Consider the following 17756-nt stretch of genomic DNA (forward strand, 5'->3'; position numbering starts at 1 on the left):
TAAAAATCATAAACCAAGAACGAACTTAATTCCCTTTGTGCTGACACAGCCTATCTGCATTATTTCAACTCACAGCATTATCTTGCACGACACAAAGAAAACAAATAACTGAGTGTTACAGAAGTGGTGTGCTTCACAGGAATATGTGCAGGAGCTCCTGAGGGCAGGACATACCCGTTTGTCACACGGTCCGGTCATGTCCTTGGTGTACACACTGCCACATCAGACCTCAGATCTCTCGTGCATGCAATCACATTGTAGATCTGCTTAAACTACACCATCAGAGAGAAGGATTAATTGCCCATCGGATCAGCGCAGCGATCCTTTGCAGCAACAGCCCGTACTTACACTGGATTAAATGTAGCATGAACCTGTACTCCAAATAGGCTGGAAAGTAAATTGCTTGTTTGAGCTATTTTTTTCTGCTCTGCTTGCTGGAAGCCTATTTTAAAGCTATGTATTTGCGCACATTTTAATCTCTTCCAGAAGAGGGCACTGCTAGCTTTTCTTCCACACCTTCCAACAACAGGAGCCAGGCAGGCTTTGCAGGCTTGGCTTCGCTTTGCCAGCCTCGATGGCTGCTTGTGCTTTCTGCACCTCTCCCCACCGGGCTGTCCGCACAGAACAGCGTGGTCGGGGCCTGGAGGACTTGGCACCCCTACAAGAGCTGCCCCTCTGGCATTTCTGGCCTACCCGAAGCAGCCGGCCCTAGCACAGCTTGCTCTTCACAGGCAGCAGCGGAGGTAGTTGTGCTTATTATCCACCACCACGGAACACACAAGTTATCCGCTTTTGATGATTTAGCAATTAGGCAGAAAGTGATACAGTCAGCTACGATCCCTATTAACTGTATGTTGGCTGGTTAAGAGTGCCAGTAGAAACACAGCTAAATGAAAGCTGTTTGTAAAACAAGAACAGCCATCTCCACTATCATCATAGCTCACACCTGAGGACAGGAGCCACTGAAGTCTAATGTAATCCTGTTACAATTGGAAAGATTCACAGAGAAGAATGATGATAGAGGAGTTAGAGGAGTATTACAGCAAAGGAACGAGATCAGATGGAGTGTTGCTAAAAAGAAAGAATGCTCACTGGTCTCCAAAGATCTAGGCTCACAGGAAAATCTTCACAAAGGACAGATCTCCAACCAGAGATCTTTCCCTGAGGCAGTCAGCCCTTAAATGCAGTCTAAGAGAGGTGCAGCCAGGCTCCACCCCTTCCCATCACTCAGCTGTGTTGCCCTCACCTGAGCTCCCAGGGCTGACCAGGTCCTTTTCCCTGGTTCTCAATCAGTGGTTCGGCCATGACTCAACAGTTCCCATACAAATCCATACATCTATACCCAAAAGGAAGAAATGAGGAAGAAATGAGAAAGAACTGAAAAATGTAAATCAGCCCACGCAGTACTGGATACAAAGACAAACACTGCTATTTCTGAGCTGGTTCAGTTTCACAGGACAGCGGTCCCTGGGGTTAATGCGTGCATTAGATGATACTTCTCTCTTCAGAAAGAAAAGAGGTTTTAAAGCAAAAGGCTTTCTGAAATAAAAGCTCTGATGTGGAACATCTCACGTATGGTAGGTATTAGAGAGATTTCAGTTTCAATTTAAAGCACCACCCGACCTCTAACTCCAGTTCCTCTTTCAAATATGAGCAGCAATGTCCTCCGTTTTGAATTTGTCCACCTCACAAACATCCTGTGCAGGACGCATCCCTTGGTGTCTGCTGGCCCAGACACCTGGGGGTCTGCCACGAGTCTACCTCAGGTGGGCACCAACATGTGCTGTGTGACTTCAGAGGAGCTGTGCTGATGGATTAGTAAGCGCCTGCTTTGATGCCACATGGAACAACACTCTGCAATGGTAAGCTCCTGGTGTGAGCAATGTGGCTAACAGGGAGCCCAACCACTCAGCCCTGGGCAGGAGGTGGCCTTGGTTGAGCTCTGCCATCTTCACAGCATGTGAGTCTGTCATAGGCATTGCGGTAGAGACTCTGACTGTAGCCATGGCTCTTACTGGCTGTCCTGGCAATTTCTTACAGGATTTGGTGTAGTTGTTGCAGGTTTGGATGAGATCCCTAAAGGCTCACTTTGCTCTTTCCTTGCTTGAATTTGGGAATTAGTGAAACATGATGTTTGATCAGTGCTGATGAGAATAATGATGGAAGAACGTGGCAGAGACTTGCCTTCCTCTCCTTAGATAGCAGTTTTCTGTATCTTACCTTAAGGGAGATAAGGAAATTAGAGAATACTAATAATTAGGGAATAAGTAGGGAAACACAACAGCTGTGTTTCTTTGGCCATCCTATCCTTTTGCACCTTTTGTCACTTTTTATGCTTCAGGCTTTTGAACTGAGATCAGTGAAATTTCTAAATGTTTATTCTTCCCAAACATTCGTACATTTCTATACTCACCTCATTCTTGATTTTTAATTTCCTCTGTTCTAGTGCTTCAGCGGGGGGATTTTTACCCACCAATGTCTCCACTTCTTTGGGTAATGCTGTGCCTTTGTTTTTCTGTCTGTGAAATACAGAGAAGAGTATTCCTGCCCAATGAAGAAGACTTGAATCTTCACAGCGGAGGTGAATGGACATATATCTCAGTTCCTTTTCAAGTTAAAAACAGTAATACTAATTTATGCAGAATCTTAATTTAGCACTGAAAAAGAAAAAAAAAAAAAAAAAAAAAAAAAACATGCTTCCAAGCAGCAGATTTATTTAATTACTTTTATTAAAATAAAAATATCATGCATTAATACACATTAGACATTTCTGAGAACCAGTAATATTAAGACTACATAAGTTCTGAATAAAGTAAGTTGAGCTGGTAAAACATGCAGCCTATGTGTTGGAAAGGTCTGGATGGAAAGATGAAAATGAGAAAGGTGCTGTAGTGGTTCTTTTTGTTTTTTGTGTTTTTTTTTTTTTTTATTTTATTTTTTATTTTCCCCTCTGTACAAAATTAATCTCTAGAGAGAAATAATGATTTAGTTTACTAGTGATGATACCAGGGACTTATCCAGGCTGAGTGTGTACTGTCAATTCTAGATCCTCTCTACTGTACTGTAAACCCAATGTATTTTGCTCCATTATATCACAGATCTCGCAGTTCTTTTTATCTTTGTCTGCTGTGTGTTCCACCACTTGGATAATTAAATACTTCTACTTGGGGAACCTTGAGGCTTTATTTCAGTTGCTTTGATAACAGAATTTATCCTTTTTGCTAGAGTAGTACAATAATATTTTTCATGTGTGTGACTCTAATTGAAACTTTTGACTTTCCTTTCCATGGAGTTGTGCTGTGTTGCTGTTGCATAACTCATGATTATGAAATTCAGAGATGTTCATTAGTAAGTATAGCTTGTATGCCAAACGCCACAAGGATGAGAATCTGAGGGATTCTTTGACTATTCTTCTGCTTTTGCTGCCATGAAACAGAAGTGAGAACCTGCCGTGTATTTTGAAAGAGCAGCTTTTCTTAACGCCCTGATAAGCAGCACCGTCTCTTTTATACTACACTTCCAATGGTTGCAACTGTTAGCTGGATTTTTTCTCACATTATGAACTGCTGCACTATCAATAGAGAGAGCCCAAGATTATTGAAGAGAGGAGAGGTTCTGTTATTAGCTTCACTAAGCACTGGACAAATCCCTTAGGTGACCGCTCTTACAAAAATCTAAGCCCACCAAAAAAAATCCCTAATGTGATTTCTTCTCTGGCTACAGATGCTGCAAGCTAGCCACTGATTTTTCTTCCCCCCAAGTACAACAGTATATCACAACAAAAGTTCTCAACAAATTAAAAACAAATAAAAAGAATAATATACACCTCATTTTTCTCACTCAATATACAAACAATCTTTGATCAACAGTATAAACCATTAAACCATATAAAAGTCAAGAGTTTCTTATTGTACAAATAGTGCTTCATAGTTGAGTAACTTTACAATGCAAGGGTACCACCTGTATCTACGGATATATTGCTTGATAGTTCATTAAAACAAAGACATTATTCCTTATATTCAATTGATTGCATCAATACCAAGCAGCCTAAAATGGGCAATAGATCCATAGGATCTCTGGTTATCAGAATCACTCAACATTAGCCTTGTTTTATACTCTCATTGAAATCAAGTTCAACATCCCATTAATTGCAAGGAGAACAGAATTAGGAATGTAGGATTAAAAAGAAACTTAGGTATGTAAGCCAACCCTCCTATCACTGTACACAACTACTTCACATGTCCCTTTCATTAAATACAAGGATAGTGTTGATGTTATTTGAAAATCCACAGTTTTCAGTTAGATTGCGAGAGGTCAGGAGTATGGTTTGGCTCAATTCCAGAGCAACTGGAAATGATGTACCGTTCAGCTACACAAGAAAAAAAATCAGCAATTTGATAGGTCACAGGTGTAGTTTCGTGTTTAATTTTTTTTCACCTTATTAATCAGAAAATTCATCATTTTAAGGAGAAAGATACAGAGAGACCACACTGCATCCAGACAGTCCCATGTGCAACAAAGCTGAAGCATGCAGGAGCACAAGAGCAAAGGTGGTGGAACACCAGCCCCAAAACTTGCCGAAGGTATTTTGCCTGCTGACTTCAGTGATGCAATTAACATGTCTCTAGCCAGGTCCTCAGTTCTTTTTCTTCAGGAAACTTTTTTTTTCTAATGCTACTGAGGGTTTCCTTCTCCTCTCACTGCAGTACAGCCTGCTGTCTCTGCAGTCTCCTCTCCCAGTCTCATTTTGCTTTATGTACAGTAGCTATTGCTGATGTGAATGAACCATGATTTTCAGTCCACTAGGCTTTTGCAACACAGGTGATCTGCAAATGCACACAATACCCAACTAGGGAGAATGTGTGACAGAAAGTGAAACCTATCATGGAAGTGTCGTGATTTCAACTTCTCCACATAATTAAAGTAATGCATAACAAAAAGTGTTTTCATTTTAAAGTCTCCCTGCCTGCTGATGCACTTATTCACATAAAAGGCAGCTATCTAATCATGTCTCATCACTGTATTTTTTTCCTAAATCTGAGCCAAAATATAATGCAGTTGTTTCTTTTTTTCTTTACTGTGTCCTTGTTCAGCTATCGCGTTGAATGAAAAATGAATCAAAATTGAGCAGAGGTTGTAGATCTGTCCCTGAAGTGATGTCTGGTTCTGATGTTTGGTTTGGTTTTCTATGGACAGGCCTCAGTGACCTGTGAAGCCCACCTGGCACAGCGATGCTTTGGCCAGTCTCAATGCAGGATGGAGATCAGCAGCTTTTCCTTGTAATGAGATAGTGTGGAAGTGGTGATCAATACCCTATTTCTTTAAAGCAAGAAAACAAGACATTACGTCTTTGGTCCTAATGCAGCTTATTAAAAATGCTTCTTAAAAGTGTCATATTTTTCTTTTGTATAAACTTTATTTTTCTGTTATTTTTTAAAAAGTCTCTTTAAAAACTTGTATGCTGGAACAAAGAGATAAAAACTTACAAAAAGAACACTAGAAAATGGGATTCCAATATAGAAAATTGATTCAGTGGTGATAAAACATTACAAAGCATTCTTGCTAAGTGTTACATGCAGAGTTTGATGCTTCATCAGTATGTGGTTTTCATCAGGAGGGAGGACACAGGTACATTTTCATATCTTGTCCTGATTCAGACTACTTCTCCCAGAGAAGCATGGGCAGAAATAAAAGCTGGCGTTTTGTAACTCCTCATCTGGAGAGGCAGTTGTACTAGTAGAAGAGGCTGGAACTCTGAATTTGAAAAATGACTGCTTGTCTGGAAATGCAAAGTTTCTTGTTGGCAGCCTGGAGCACCCCCAGACAGCCCGAGGACACCACAGACACTGTGTGAGGGCACAGACACTGCCACAGCCCCAGGTACACCCTCAAGCCTCCTGAAGCACAGAGGCTGAGCCCTGTTTTTTATACAGTCTCTCTAGAAATATAGAGGACTTCTCTGCAAGGTGGAAGCAGGGAGAGGAGCCATTTGTGTAGCTATTCCCACCCGTGCCTGCAAGAACAATTCATTGCAAACTCGGCAGCTGTCTCAGATGTGGACTGGCTGTCTGTGTCCTCAGCCTGGCACTACTCTGCCCTTCCTCTCAAGTAAACCCCAGGAGCATATTTTATAATGCATTATGTAGGAGAATTCCCAAGCCAATTTCCTTTGCAGCAGAAGAAAACAAGCCAAGGCCCAAGTGAAATAAAGTGCACCAACACCGCACACAGATTGCTGGAAAACATCAAAGTGACATGAAGACTCTTGACGTGACTTACATTTTCATATCCAAGCATGTAGTGCTTAAATTATTATTTCAAATAGTTTGTCACTAACTGCTGCTTTATGATTAAGAGACAGTAACTTGTGAGTGGTGTCATTTTGCCTTCCATGAGAAATACAGTGAAAACTGAGGTTTTATTTTCTGGATTATAAAGTGTCTGTTAGCTTTTACCAGTGGCTGTGGCCTGTTCCATTACCCTGTTTAGCTGTGTTTTAAAATCAGTGTTCTATACCCATGTATCCTGAGAGACAACAGCAGCGCTTTCAAGTTATTTTTGGATGCTGATGTATGTAAGCTGTCAAGATGCAGTGCCTTTATCTTTTCCAGTATTCAGAAAATAAATTTCTAATACTTAGTTTCCTAAAAGTTGTAAGCCCACAGCTTCTCTGTCCCATTCAATAGCCTGCATCTTGTACAACGCTGCACCAGCAAGGTGCCTGTGAAAGTGCTGCCTGGCCCAGTTTGGCTTTACCAGCACCTATGGGGCTACTTGCTGTTATACGGTCAGTGACCTGCAGTGGAAAGAAAAAAACAACACAGAATGCATTTCAGCTGCTTATTATTTTTTCAGTGGCAATTGTTGGGTACCTTGCTAATGCATGTTACCCAGAAGCACTAGCCTGTGTAGCACCCATGCCAACCATGCAGCTGCACAATCTCATTCACCCCAGTGCCACTGTATCTGCCCCTCGAGGCACTGCCTTTTTTTTATTTTATTTTGCTGGCTTTTTAATCGTTGCTGTGCTGCCTATTTACAAATCATGGCTTAAAGGGTGCATATTTAGTGGAATTATTTCACAATGCAGCTAATCCCACAAATCTGGAATCTTCCTGTATGTTTTTATCAAGAGCTAAAGCCTCTTTCCTAGTTATTAAAAAAATATATATTTATATATATAGATATATAAAAATAATTTTTAGATGTATTTCCCTGTTTCTAGTAATAAGTCTCTACTGAATTCCTCCTAAATAGCTTTAGAAGGGCAAGCAAACTAACCAATATTGAACAATTTTAACGCTACATAACACTGGTTATAGATATTGCTCCTTCTTAGTGGCTTTCTTGTTTTGGATGACAGATTAAAACATCAATACATTCTTCCATGTAATGGTGTTGGAAATTTGCTATGGGAGGACACACACTGTATGATTTTCTAGTGTTCTGCTTGGAGACAGAACAGATTTAGTGAACTGAAAATTATCTGTACTTTCTTTTAAAACACATTTTGGTTTTATATACATTCCTCTTGGGGTGGTGGGTGGGCAGAAAAGCACTGCCTGTGCATTCACATTGCTTTTGAGAGCAACAGAACAAATGTGCGCTCAGGAATGCAAGGAGAAATCTGCCACTATTGGACGTGGGAACTAAATTTTGGTTATTGTTTTAAACACAAACCAGCAATAATCAAAGTCAGACACTGCATTCCCCATAGCACTGTGGCTGGGACTCACGTCTCAGTGACACAAATCTATGAAATAGCAGACCAGGAAAACCTTTGGATTTTGACTAAATACATTTTTCTACCTCAAAATGAAAGGCAGCTGATGAACTACAGCACACACAGGAGCTACCGATGCCTTTTTCACTGCATTACCTATAAAAAGGGTCATTTCACATGACCACTCTTTCACTCCTCAGTAAATCTGTAAAAACAATGTTCTAAAATTGATGAACACGCTTTTAATTTCTGAACTGATGGTTTGATTAAAATTGCACTGCTGCCAAGCTGCTGGAAGGTCACACTTTGGGCATTTCACTCCTTCTTGACAAAGAAATATCTTTGCTAGAGAAGTTTTGTAACATGGAGCCCTTGAAAGAGTACCTGCTTTGGTTCCGGTGACTGACATGCTATCAGTATACACAGTATTTATATATTATGTTAAAGTCTTAACCTTGGCTAGTCTGCCTCTTCCACACTGACAACAGAAGCCTAGGCTGGGAATTTTGAAGAAGCAGAAGCTGTGTTTCATAAGAGGTAGGCAACTTTTTCCACCATTCTAGCTTACTCTTCCGAACCCATGCTCCCTGACTCTCCTGTGTAGCTTTGAGGTGTGAGAGGTCACCCCACCAGGAAAGGTACAGCCCTAGCCTCTGCCCTGGCATTATACAGCTACTGGCCATATTCTGCCTTGAAGGGAGGAAAGCACTAGTATGGGCATGACCATTTTCTTTGCCAAATGTAGGCAAAAAGATTTCCGAGTCTCTAAAAGAGACTATTTGGCTAGAGCTACCTGTGTTTCCTGCCTTTCTGAAGTTTAATTTAGTATCAGTCTTCCTGTCTGTCTCATGAAGGTTCCAATTTGCAAACATTTGCATTTCCTTGACATTTAATTAGAGTTTGTTAAACATTATTTGACACTTATTTTTTCAGTTATGGCAACATCTTTAACAGCTTTGTTGAAGAAGAGAGGCATTTTGACAACTCTACAATAGCATAATACATCAGAAAAACGCCTTGTGTTTTACCATCAGAAAACAGACGAGTGAGTGCTCTGTAAAAATCTACAAATTATTGTGAGCTGCATTCCTCCTGTCAGTTTTTAGCAGCAGTGGTCAGTAGGTGGTGTGTCTTGCCATTCACTCCTTGTGCTGGTTTTCCCCAGAATAATCTGCTTCATCCTGCCATGGACAGAATCTCCCATACATCCACCAGATGCACTTTTCCTGTTCATGCCAAGATGCAGTATGTGGAGCCAATGTGTAAAAATCCTGTTTTGGAATAACTATTTCTGTTCCAGGACCTTTGGAAAACTATTTAGTAACATTGTTTTTCTTTCTGCTGGTGATCTGATCACCAACTAACAGACAAGCAGTACAAGCATCTGGTCTTGTAAAAGATCCAAAAAATCTGTTAGAAACATTTATAAAAATACACATTGTAGAAAGAAATTTGACTGTACAGAGTGTACAGCTCACAAGTTCATCCCAGAGTGGCTTCTTACCATGCTACCATTTGAAAATGAAAGGAATGCATCCATATTTTTTCTGTACAAAAAAGGTCCCACTCCATTTCAACACACATCTCAGTGCAGGGCATGGGCTTCAGCTATACATGGAAATGGGCAAGAAAAGACCCAAACTGTCCTGTGAGATTGGCTTTGCAGATTCAGATTGCGTGCTGAAGTGTGCTTATTGATGCATTGTGGTTGCCATTCGCGCTGAACAGTTTCTGCTCTTGCAGCAGCCAGACGATTCACCAGTCTGGCTTGCCTCAATGCAAGAAGAAATCCTCTGTGGTCATGCTGAAGCTTCAATGTATTCACTTTTTGGTGCTGCTACCCTCAAGTACTCTGGGTTTTCTGCTGCAGGAACTTTCAAGAGACCGTTAGGTTTCGTTTCATTTGGTAGAAAGTCCTGCTGGTAGTCAGGATTGTCCAGATTTATTTGATGATTGCCTGACTGGATCCAGTAAGGAGAGCTCTCGAAAACTGTTTTGGCCTGTGGGGACTGGTTAGTGTTGAGATATTCAGGGTTGTCCACAGCTGTGCTGTGGGAATTCTGGTAGCTTGAGTCCATGGGGAGCTTTGAGTTTGTTGTGAGAGAGATGTTGTTGTAGATTGGATTTTGGACCATGGCAGTAGATGGTTTATTGGGCATCAACTGGTTTACATACTCTGGAATTAAAAACAAACAAACGAGATAATGGAAGTGGTGAGGTATGACTAATGCAACCATTTGCACCACTTTAGCTGCCGTTTTAATCCATCTGCAACACTTTTTTCAGTGCCACATCTCACCAGACTTCCCAGCTCTGCATCCAGAGTGGAAGAGAGCTAAATGCAATGACTGCCAAGCTGTACATGAAGCATACTGCCTTGAAGCTCACCATCAAAATTCAAGTTTCAAAGCAGTAGCTAGTGCTGATTTCAGCAGCTATGTCCCTGACACTGTTCTGAAATTTCAGTAGGGAGTTTGGCGGTCAGAAGACATATCCCTCAAAAAATGTTTAGAGATGAAGCAACTACCTGGGAAATACAGAACAGACAGTAACAGAGATTCCACATCTCACTCATACGCAGTCTCTTGTCAGTCTTTTCAAAAGAGATGTGGGAAGGGAGAGAAGGTTAATTTTTTTTGAGGATACTACTTAACCGTGACCCTCTCTGCCTTCTGTCTCACTCTGTGATGGCCAGTGCTGTAAGTTAATGGGAACCTGTGAGCTTCCTTCTGTGTACCAATATCTGAAAGCAGTGACATGACCAGAAAACTGTCTATATGGCAGAAATGGTATAAGGGGTGAAATCCATGTTGACATGATATTTTCTGAAGTAGTAGAAAGCTTTAAACATAGACTGACACACCTAAACTTCCTGACCAGATGGCACACGTGGTAAACATGGGGAACTTGGCTCATGAAGGAGTGGAAATGAGAGGTGGCCAAAAGCAACTAGAAAAAGTTTTAAGAACAGGATATGTGTATGCATTTCCACTCTTGTTTACTGAGTAAAAGCAAAAGGTAGGAAACATTTGGACTGCTTCCTGTCTCTCAAAGAGTAAGGAAGACAGCTATATTCATGCAAGAGTCTTAACTGATCAAAAGGTTTGTGAGTGAATAGCCCTAGGATGGAAACATAGGAGAGGTACTTACCTGGAGCAGGCAGGAAGCCATCATCTATGCTCTCCTCCAAGAAATTACCTGTTGGGTCTGAGCTGTACCTCTGGACAAAGCTGTCTTCCCTCACAGGGTGCCCCTGCTAGGTTGGAAATGCAGAAATTTAGTATTACAGGGACTGTTTTGTAAAAGTTGACTTGCATAAGTGAGGTACAAAAGTAGGGAGGGGGGGGTTCAATAGGAAAGTGGTCACACAGTGCTGCTACTCCTTTTTTATGAGTCATTCCACTTACCCCATTTCTGTCAATGCAGGTTGTAGCAGAATTGTTGCTAGTCGCGCTCTTTTGAAAAGAAGGAGAGAGAAAATACAGGTAGCATGAGAAACAGTTCACTCTCTCATTACTTCTTTTTTTTGTTTTCAGAGAGGAAAAGCTTCATACCAATGAACTCAGGAGAGGAGTCCGAGATGTAGATGGGCTGTTGAAAAAGCCCTGGTGTGGGACGAGATACTCATCTGCATCCACAATGTCTTCCATGTCCTCCTCCTCCATCAGGGTGCGATAAAACTTGGAATCTGTAGGGCTGGGCAAATGCATCCTTTCATCTCCCTGTGAGACAAATCAGAGTGAGAAAGGATTCCATCAAGTTGAATTCCTTCAAGCCCTCACTATCCATAGAATTTGGACTTGCAACGTCCATGCTGCTGTAAAATATCTGCATTTTTGTAGCATCTTTTGAATATTTTGTAATATTCAAACTATTCCAACTCCGTTAGCCTTTCAGAACTTCAGTATGTTATTGGGCATAGACGGGGACCAGTGTTAAGAAAATATTGGTCTTGAAATTCTGTCTGTGGTTCTAGCTGAATGTGTTAAGACCTGGAAGGCAAGAACTGTCCTTAAATTATCAGCATGCGCTAGAAATTATTTGCAGTATACCTTCTCAACTCATGCTGTTACTGAATATAAGTTCACATTCTGCCAAAAACAGCTGTGCTGTTTCCTCTTACCATCAGTGCCAGAGAGGATGTTCAAAATCTATTCTACAACTGCTCTTGTTTTCCTAAATGGCTTCTCTTTCCACATCATGTTTCAGCAAACATCACAGGAAATAATCCTTCACTGGCAAGGAGATAAACAGACCAACAGATTCTCTAAAACACAGAGCTCTGCCATTTCAGTCAGCTTTCACATCCTCATACCTATGCCATTTGTGTTGGATCTTTTAGCTTGAAGTAAATGTCAACATAAAAAAAATTTTGCTGCAGCACCCAGAAGTGGTATGGGCAGGATAAATCATTCCGCCTCGGAAGGAAGCAAAGCATGGGAACACTGGCCTGTGTGGCCTGGCATCTTTTATGTGGAAAAATTGTCCAAACCAGGAATTTATTTTCCTATTCATCATTAATCATTCTGGACCCGATACTAAACGCCCATTAGACATGTTGCTACCACCGTGGTCAGTACCTGTATAACAAGATAGCGAGGAGGGTCACGAGCCATTTTGGAGAACTCTGCAATCAGCTCACGAAACTTGGGCCGGCTGTCTGCGTCAATCATCCAGCCTGAAGGGACAGCAGGGAGAGCAGTGCACAATTGAAATTGTTTCGGCAATCAGACACAGAGTCTGAAATAAAGCGTAACAGCTAAAAGAGCAGTGCTATACATGGTAAGAAGAAAGCAGCTGCCTGTAAGAGATCACCATAAAAAATTAATTAACCAGACGCTAGCTGGTGTGCAGGTCAGCCTTTAAGAAGTACATCCTGGCAGTTTGGGAAGCATGAAGGAGGCAGTAAAATCCCAAGGCCAGATAAGCTGCAGCCTAAGCCTGTCCACTCTCTTCCTGGCTTGTCTCTGCTTGGACAGAAGGTCCTACAACGTGATAGTAAGGAACAAGACCTGAGGACAGCTAATTGGGGCCAGTCTGGATCTTGAAGGAAGAGAAGAAAGTATTTTCAGCAGAATCCTGCAGATATACGATAATTTGCCAATTCCTTACTGCATTGCTTCATGAAATCCTTGCAGAAGACCTGCAATTTTCTACCCCGTACCAGATATTTTCTAAAATTTACATCTACAAAATGTTTTGAAAGGTTAACCATACCTAAGTTGTATTTAATTAGTATGTGAACTTTAACTACAGTGTAGGGTGGATCAATGATGGAAGAGATTTCTAATCTTGATACTGGTGGCTTTACATGTGAGATGACTTAAAAAATCCACACTTTCTGATATCAACTAACAGATGAGGTGATATATAGACACTTGTGTTTGAAATTAGAAGTAAGAAAGGTTAATCTTAGTATGTCTGAGAGAACTCATAAAAGCAGCTTATCCAAGGCAATGGAGGAGCAAAGTGACAATGCGCCATCTGAAATCTGCACTGGACAAAATCTCATCAGTGCCAGTGGCTTTTTTGTCACATTGAAGATACTATGTGTGCTAAATTCTTCCAATGCAGCTCTTACCAATTAAGGAAATTCTTCTCACTTTAGGAGAAAGTGGACCTTTTGGAAGTACGCTGCTCTTGCAGCAGCAGCATCTACTGTTTCTGAATTTATCTTTTAATTGCATGTGTTTAAATATAGCTTAAGAAATTGTGTGTAATAACTTCCAACTTTTCAGTTTATATTCTCTGTTTATAAAAGGAGATGAATGGGAATCCCAAATTCTTTTAGACAAGAGGGCATGGCTTCAGCAGTGTCTGCACTGCAACCTGTACACAAGGTCTGATCAGAGCACTGAAAAATGTGCCACTGAGTCCTGTGGAACAAGGAAGGCTCAAACCCCACATTCACATGCTCTTGCTTATAAATTTAGTGCACTGGTATAAAAGAGGGTAGTGACACTCCATTGGTACTGTTTTATAAGCAAGAGGTACCCGACTGAGTGCCTGGAAAAACGCCTGCTTTCTAGCTCTGGCCTGGCTTTAAAGAAGGGCAGTGGAATGGAGCTGCCAGGACTCAAAATCTCAGCATTTGGAGACACACTGTTGTGCAGAGCTTTTGAAGATCTGGGACAGGATTGCCAAAATCTGGTAGGGCTCAGGTGTCACCAGGGCTCAGCATTGCCGAGGAGGGACTTCCAGGAGAATGCTTATGGGTCTGAGCACTGCTGATGGATGCAGATGGACATGTCTGGATGTGGTTCCTTCTCACCACAGTGAGCACAGGATCAGACTCTCCTTGCAAAGTGCCTTTCCCAGCACAGCAATGCACAGGCTCTCCAGGCCTATCCAAAAGTGCTATACTACAGGGTCGGTGTTGTAGCACAGCTTTTATTTCAGCAAAAGCTACAGTCTGTTCCAGTGAAAAAATCTTAAATGCCACCTGGTGGGCTGCCTCTCAGCATCCTCACAAACTCTACTGGCAGGGATGCAGCCTAATCTTGGCTTAGGAAGCAAGGTTACAATCTGACATTTTAGCAGCTGATAGATGAAAAAGGGGTTTGAGATTTAGAAGCCCTTCAGTGTGCCCTACCTGACAGCATATTACTGAACTAAGGCTGAGCCTGGAGAAGTCATTGTTAGTTTTATTTTCTAGGTGTTTAAAACCAGAGTATCAGGTCACATGGACAATGTTATACTGATTTATACTGCCTGACATCTTAAAATAATTGACAACATCAGCCAGCAGTGTGAATGGTGAAAAACCATTAGTTGGCTGAATTAGCAATTAATGAATTCGTGCCCTCTACTCCCACCTAAGGCATGAGGTGCAGGAATGCACCCTGTCACTGCTCTTTTCACGTAACCTAATTTCTATGCCATCACCAAGAATACAACATACAGAAATGCCTACATAATGAAGACAACTGTGCCACTTATTGGGCTTAGGAAAGCACCCACAAATCCACTGAACTCACATTTGACCATGATCATGTACACATCAATGGTACAAATGGGTGGCTGAGGCAGACGCTCGCCCTTCTCCAAGACAGAGGAGATTTCACTTGCAGGGATCCCATCGTAAGGCTTGGACCCAAATGTCATCAACTCCCAAACTGTCACACCTGCAGGGAAAGGAGAAGACAGTGACTGAAATTTGGAGGAAGCCGAGAGGCTTGCCTGGATGTGTTTGTCAATTGAGAGAAAAACACTGACAGATCCTCATCCAGGCAAAGCACTTTTGCCATGATATTAAAGACATACACATTAATAAAACAGTTTGAAATCATCCTGCCTTCCTTTATTTCTTTTTAATTGCAACTAGTGTCTCAGTGTTGAACATCTCACAGACGTTCCAGCCCCGCAGGAAAGAAAGGAAATACAGGTTACAGACTCCTGTCTCAGCTTAGAAAGGGTATTGAAAAATGGAAGTTGTCTTTTTGTTTAAAACAGTCTCTTTGGAGACCAGCAAGAGCAGTTGTTGAAAGATGTGTAAACCATCTGCCTCAGTGTTGTTTGCTGATGACATACTCTGTGATGTAGCTATTGTGATTGTCCAGTAGCTTAGGATACAAAATAAAACTTCGGATGCCAAGATACATAAACGGATTAAGAGAACCAGAGACTGTACTTTTTCTAAATGGATACAGCATCTGACATTTGTACTTAACTTCTTCCAGAAGTATGACACCATGGAGTGGAAATTTTGCAACAAGTTGCTCTGAAAATTTTCCTTTCAGCTCTTTTATCTCTTGTACAAAGTATAAAATGAATTATTTCAGTTGCTTTTCTTTCCTTGTTGTCCTCTCAGTACCCAGAGAGCACATCATACTCCTTGCCTTTTTGCAACTACTCTGAATCGTTTTAGGCCACTGTGACAAAATAAGGTTATATCATCACCTCAGATAGTGCCAGAGGAGAAAGTGGAGTTACACTGAGTGATGCAGTGTGGCCAATGGTTTTATGTCCTCCCTCTCATTATACTGCTTGATTTTTGGTCTTCAGCAGTTCACCGTTTGGAGGAGTGCAGTCTCCCATGTGTAGCTCCTGTCAGGGAAGGGCTCACCATGTGGAAGCATACTCTGCAAAACTTCTTACACCTCACCACCGCTCAGTTCTGTGGGAATTTTACTTAGTGAATAGGTGATTTTGGCCCATTATTTAGGTTTAATCTCTCAATCTTCAGATAATAGGAAGAATAAAGAACTCTTTTCAATGTCATTGCAATTGTTCCAACACATCTACAAAAACTATAACTATGTTTTCAGACTCACCATAACTCCAGACATCACTTTGATGAGTATAAATTCGGTGTAAAATTGACTCCAATGCCATCCATTTAATAGGAACCTAGGAAGATCCGCAAATTAGCCATAAGATGCTGAACCTTTACCACCAGGTGGTGTTTAAGTCAATGATTTGGTTGTAGAAGGGGGTCAAAAAACACAGTGAAACAACACAATTATTTGAGTGGAAAGCAGGCAAGTTCTGAGTCCCTTGTAACTGTTTTAATTTACTATGCTAAACCTGGAAACTTGTGAAATTTTTGAGGCTATTATAAATATCTCTTACAAGTTAGTTTTACCATATTTTTAACAGTTAAATTACTAATTTTTTAACTTTCTCCTGTTGTAACAGAATAGAAATCCAATCTCAGACAGTATGACACAGACTGATTTGTGCTCATCTGATTTCCATTTATGGTTGCTGCAATATTTGCAAGCAGATTCTTGTTAATTTCTCAGCAGGACACATTCCCTTCATCAGCATGTAGTACAACATAAAGGCATGTTGAACCAAGCCTGACAGGTCTTTCTTCTGCTATAAACATACGGCATTCCCTTTCTCTTCACAAACTGCACCGTTTTATTGGTGTTGGCTCTGTGATGAATTCAGACATGCTTTCATTTTTATTGTTTTTTAAATAACCTTGTTTTTTTCCAGACATTCAGGGTGGGAATTTCAAAAGCCCTTGCTGCTCTGCAACTTCTGCTCCTACTGCAATCACACTGGCCTGACGCTGCTCTGGCTGCGCTCAGCAGACTTCCACAGGCTTCAAAGGCAGCAAGCTGAGATTGCAGCTGAGTCTTCTGAAAAGCCCACTTCTTTTTTCCTATTTTTAACATAAAGACTCATGCATGAACACACGAACACACCAATAAACACGCCATGGTTCATCCTCTAGTGCCTTGTACCTTGCCTCCCTCTGCGTGATACTCCTTCTCATCAGCCCCAAGCAGCTTTGCCAGCCCAAAGTCTGTGATTTTCACATGTTGTGGAGTCTTAACAAGGACATTCCTGGCAGCAAGGTCACGGTGCACCAGGCGACGTTCCTCCAGGTAGTTCATTCCCTGCAAAACAACAGACTGGTGGTAAGCATCTTGCTCATATACTTTGGGCTTTGATGCGCAAATAAGTCACCAAACTTCAGCTGCTCTATGGTAACTGTATACACACCACCATAAACATGTAGTAACACATTCCCCTTTCAGAAAGATTTGCTGTTTTGAATTTTGTGATGCTGATTGCAGGATGAGGGCATGTACTACACAGAGGAGGAGGTAGTTACGTTACTGTCTTGTAGTAACCTTTCTGTGTGTCTGTATTCAAATGGAACCATGGAGATATAAGGGATGGCAGGAGGTATAGCAGGGGATGTGGTTCCTCTAGGACTTTGTTCAAGACATATAGAATCAGCACAGTACTGTCAAATGAGTGGGCAAACCCATCTTTCAGGTGTGGTTGTGCAACTCCTATGACCTCAAGGTAGCACAATATCTGGTGACCATCACCATCCTTATTCACACAGGCAAACCTCACTGGGAGAATCTAGACACAAACTGCCTGGGAGAAGAGTCCAAGCAAAAATAAATTCATTATTCAAAGCTGCCATTTCTGTGCCCTGTTACAATGAACTCTGCCTTTGCACAGATAGCAATTAGGCATCTCTGCAAACACAATAAAAGGAAAAAAGTTAAAAAACCCTCATGTAATGGCTGAGCTCAGAGTTGCACCTATTTTCAAGTCCTCTTTG

The 17756-nt window shown here is 41.4% G+C and overlaps 1 protein-coding gene across 2 annotated transcripts in view; it reads right to left on the reverse strand.

The window, feature by feature from the left end:
- Positions 1–2891: 2891 nt before the first annotated feature.
- The window catches only part of EGFR (epidermal growth factor receptor), a 151406-nt gene continuing 136541 nt past the window's right edge, over positions 2892–17756 (reverse strand). The window contains exons 21-28 of one of the 2 annotated variants that reach the window (XM_048952247.1): positions 16918–17073; positions 15997–16072; positions 14701–14847; positions 12304–12401; positions 11278–11445; positions 11131–11178; positions 10874–10976; positions 2892–9899 (exon numbers count right to left, since the gene is read on the reverse strand). In XM_048952247.1, coding sequence (XP_048808204.1) covers positions 9523–9899; positions 10874–10976; positions 11131–11178; positions 11278–11445; positions 12304–12401; positions 14701–14847; positions 15997–16072; positions 16918–17073 — 1173 coding nt within the window. In that variant the 3' untranslated portion in view covers positions 2892–9522. Of the gene's footprint in view, positions 9900–10873; positions 10980–11130; positions 11179–11277; positions 11446–12303; positions 12402–14700; positions 14848–15996; positions 16073–16917; positions 17074–17756 lie in introns of both variants that reach the window. The other variant, XM_048952246.1, reaches the window with a different exon arrangement.

The sequence above is a fragment of the Lagopus muta genome, chromosome 7, assembly GCF_023343835.1.
Source record: "Lagopus muta isolate bLagMut1 chromosome 7, bLagMut1 primary, whole genome shotgun sequence".
NCBI lineage: Eukaryota > Metazoa > Chordata > Aves > Galliformes > Phasianidae > Lagopus > Lagopus muta.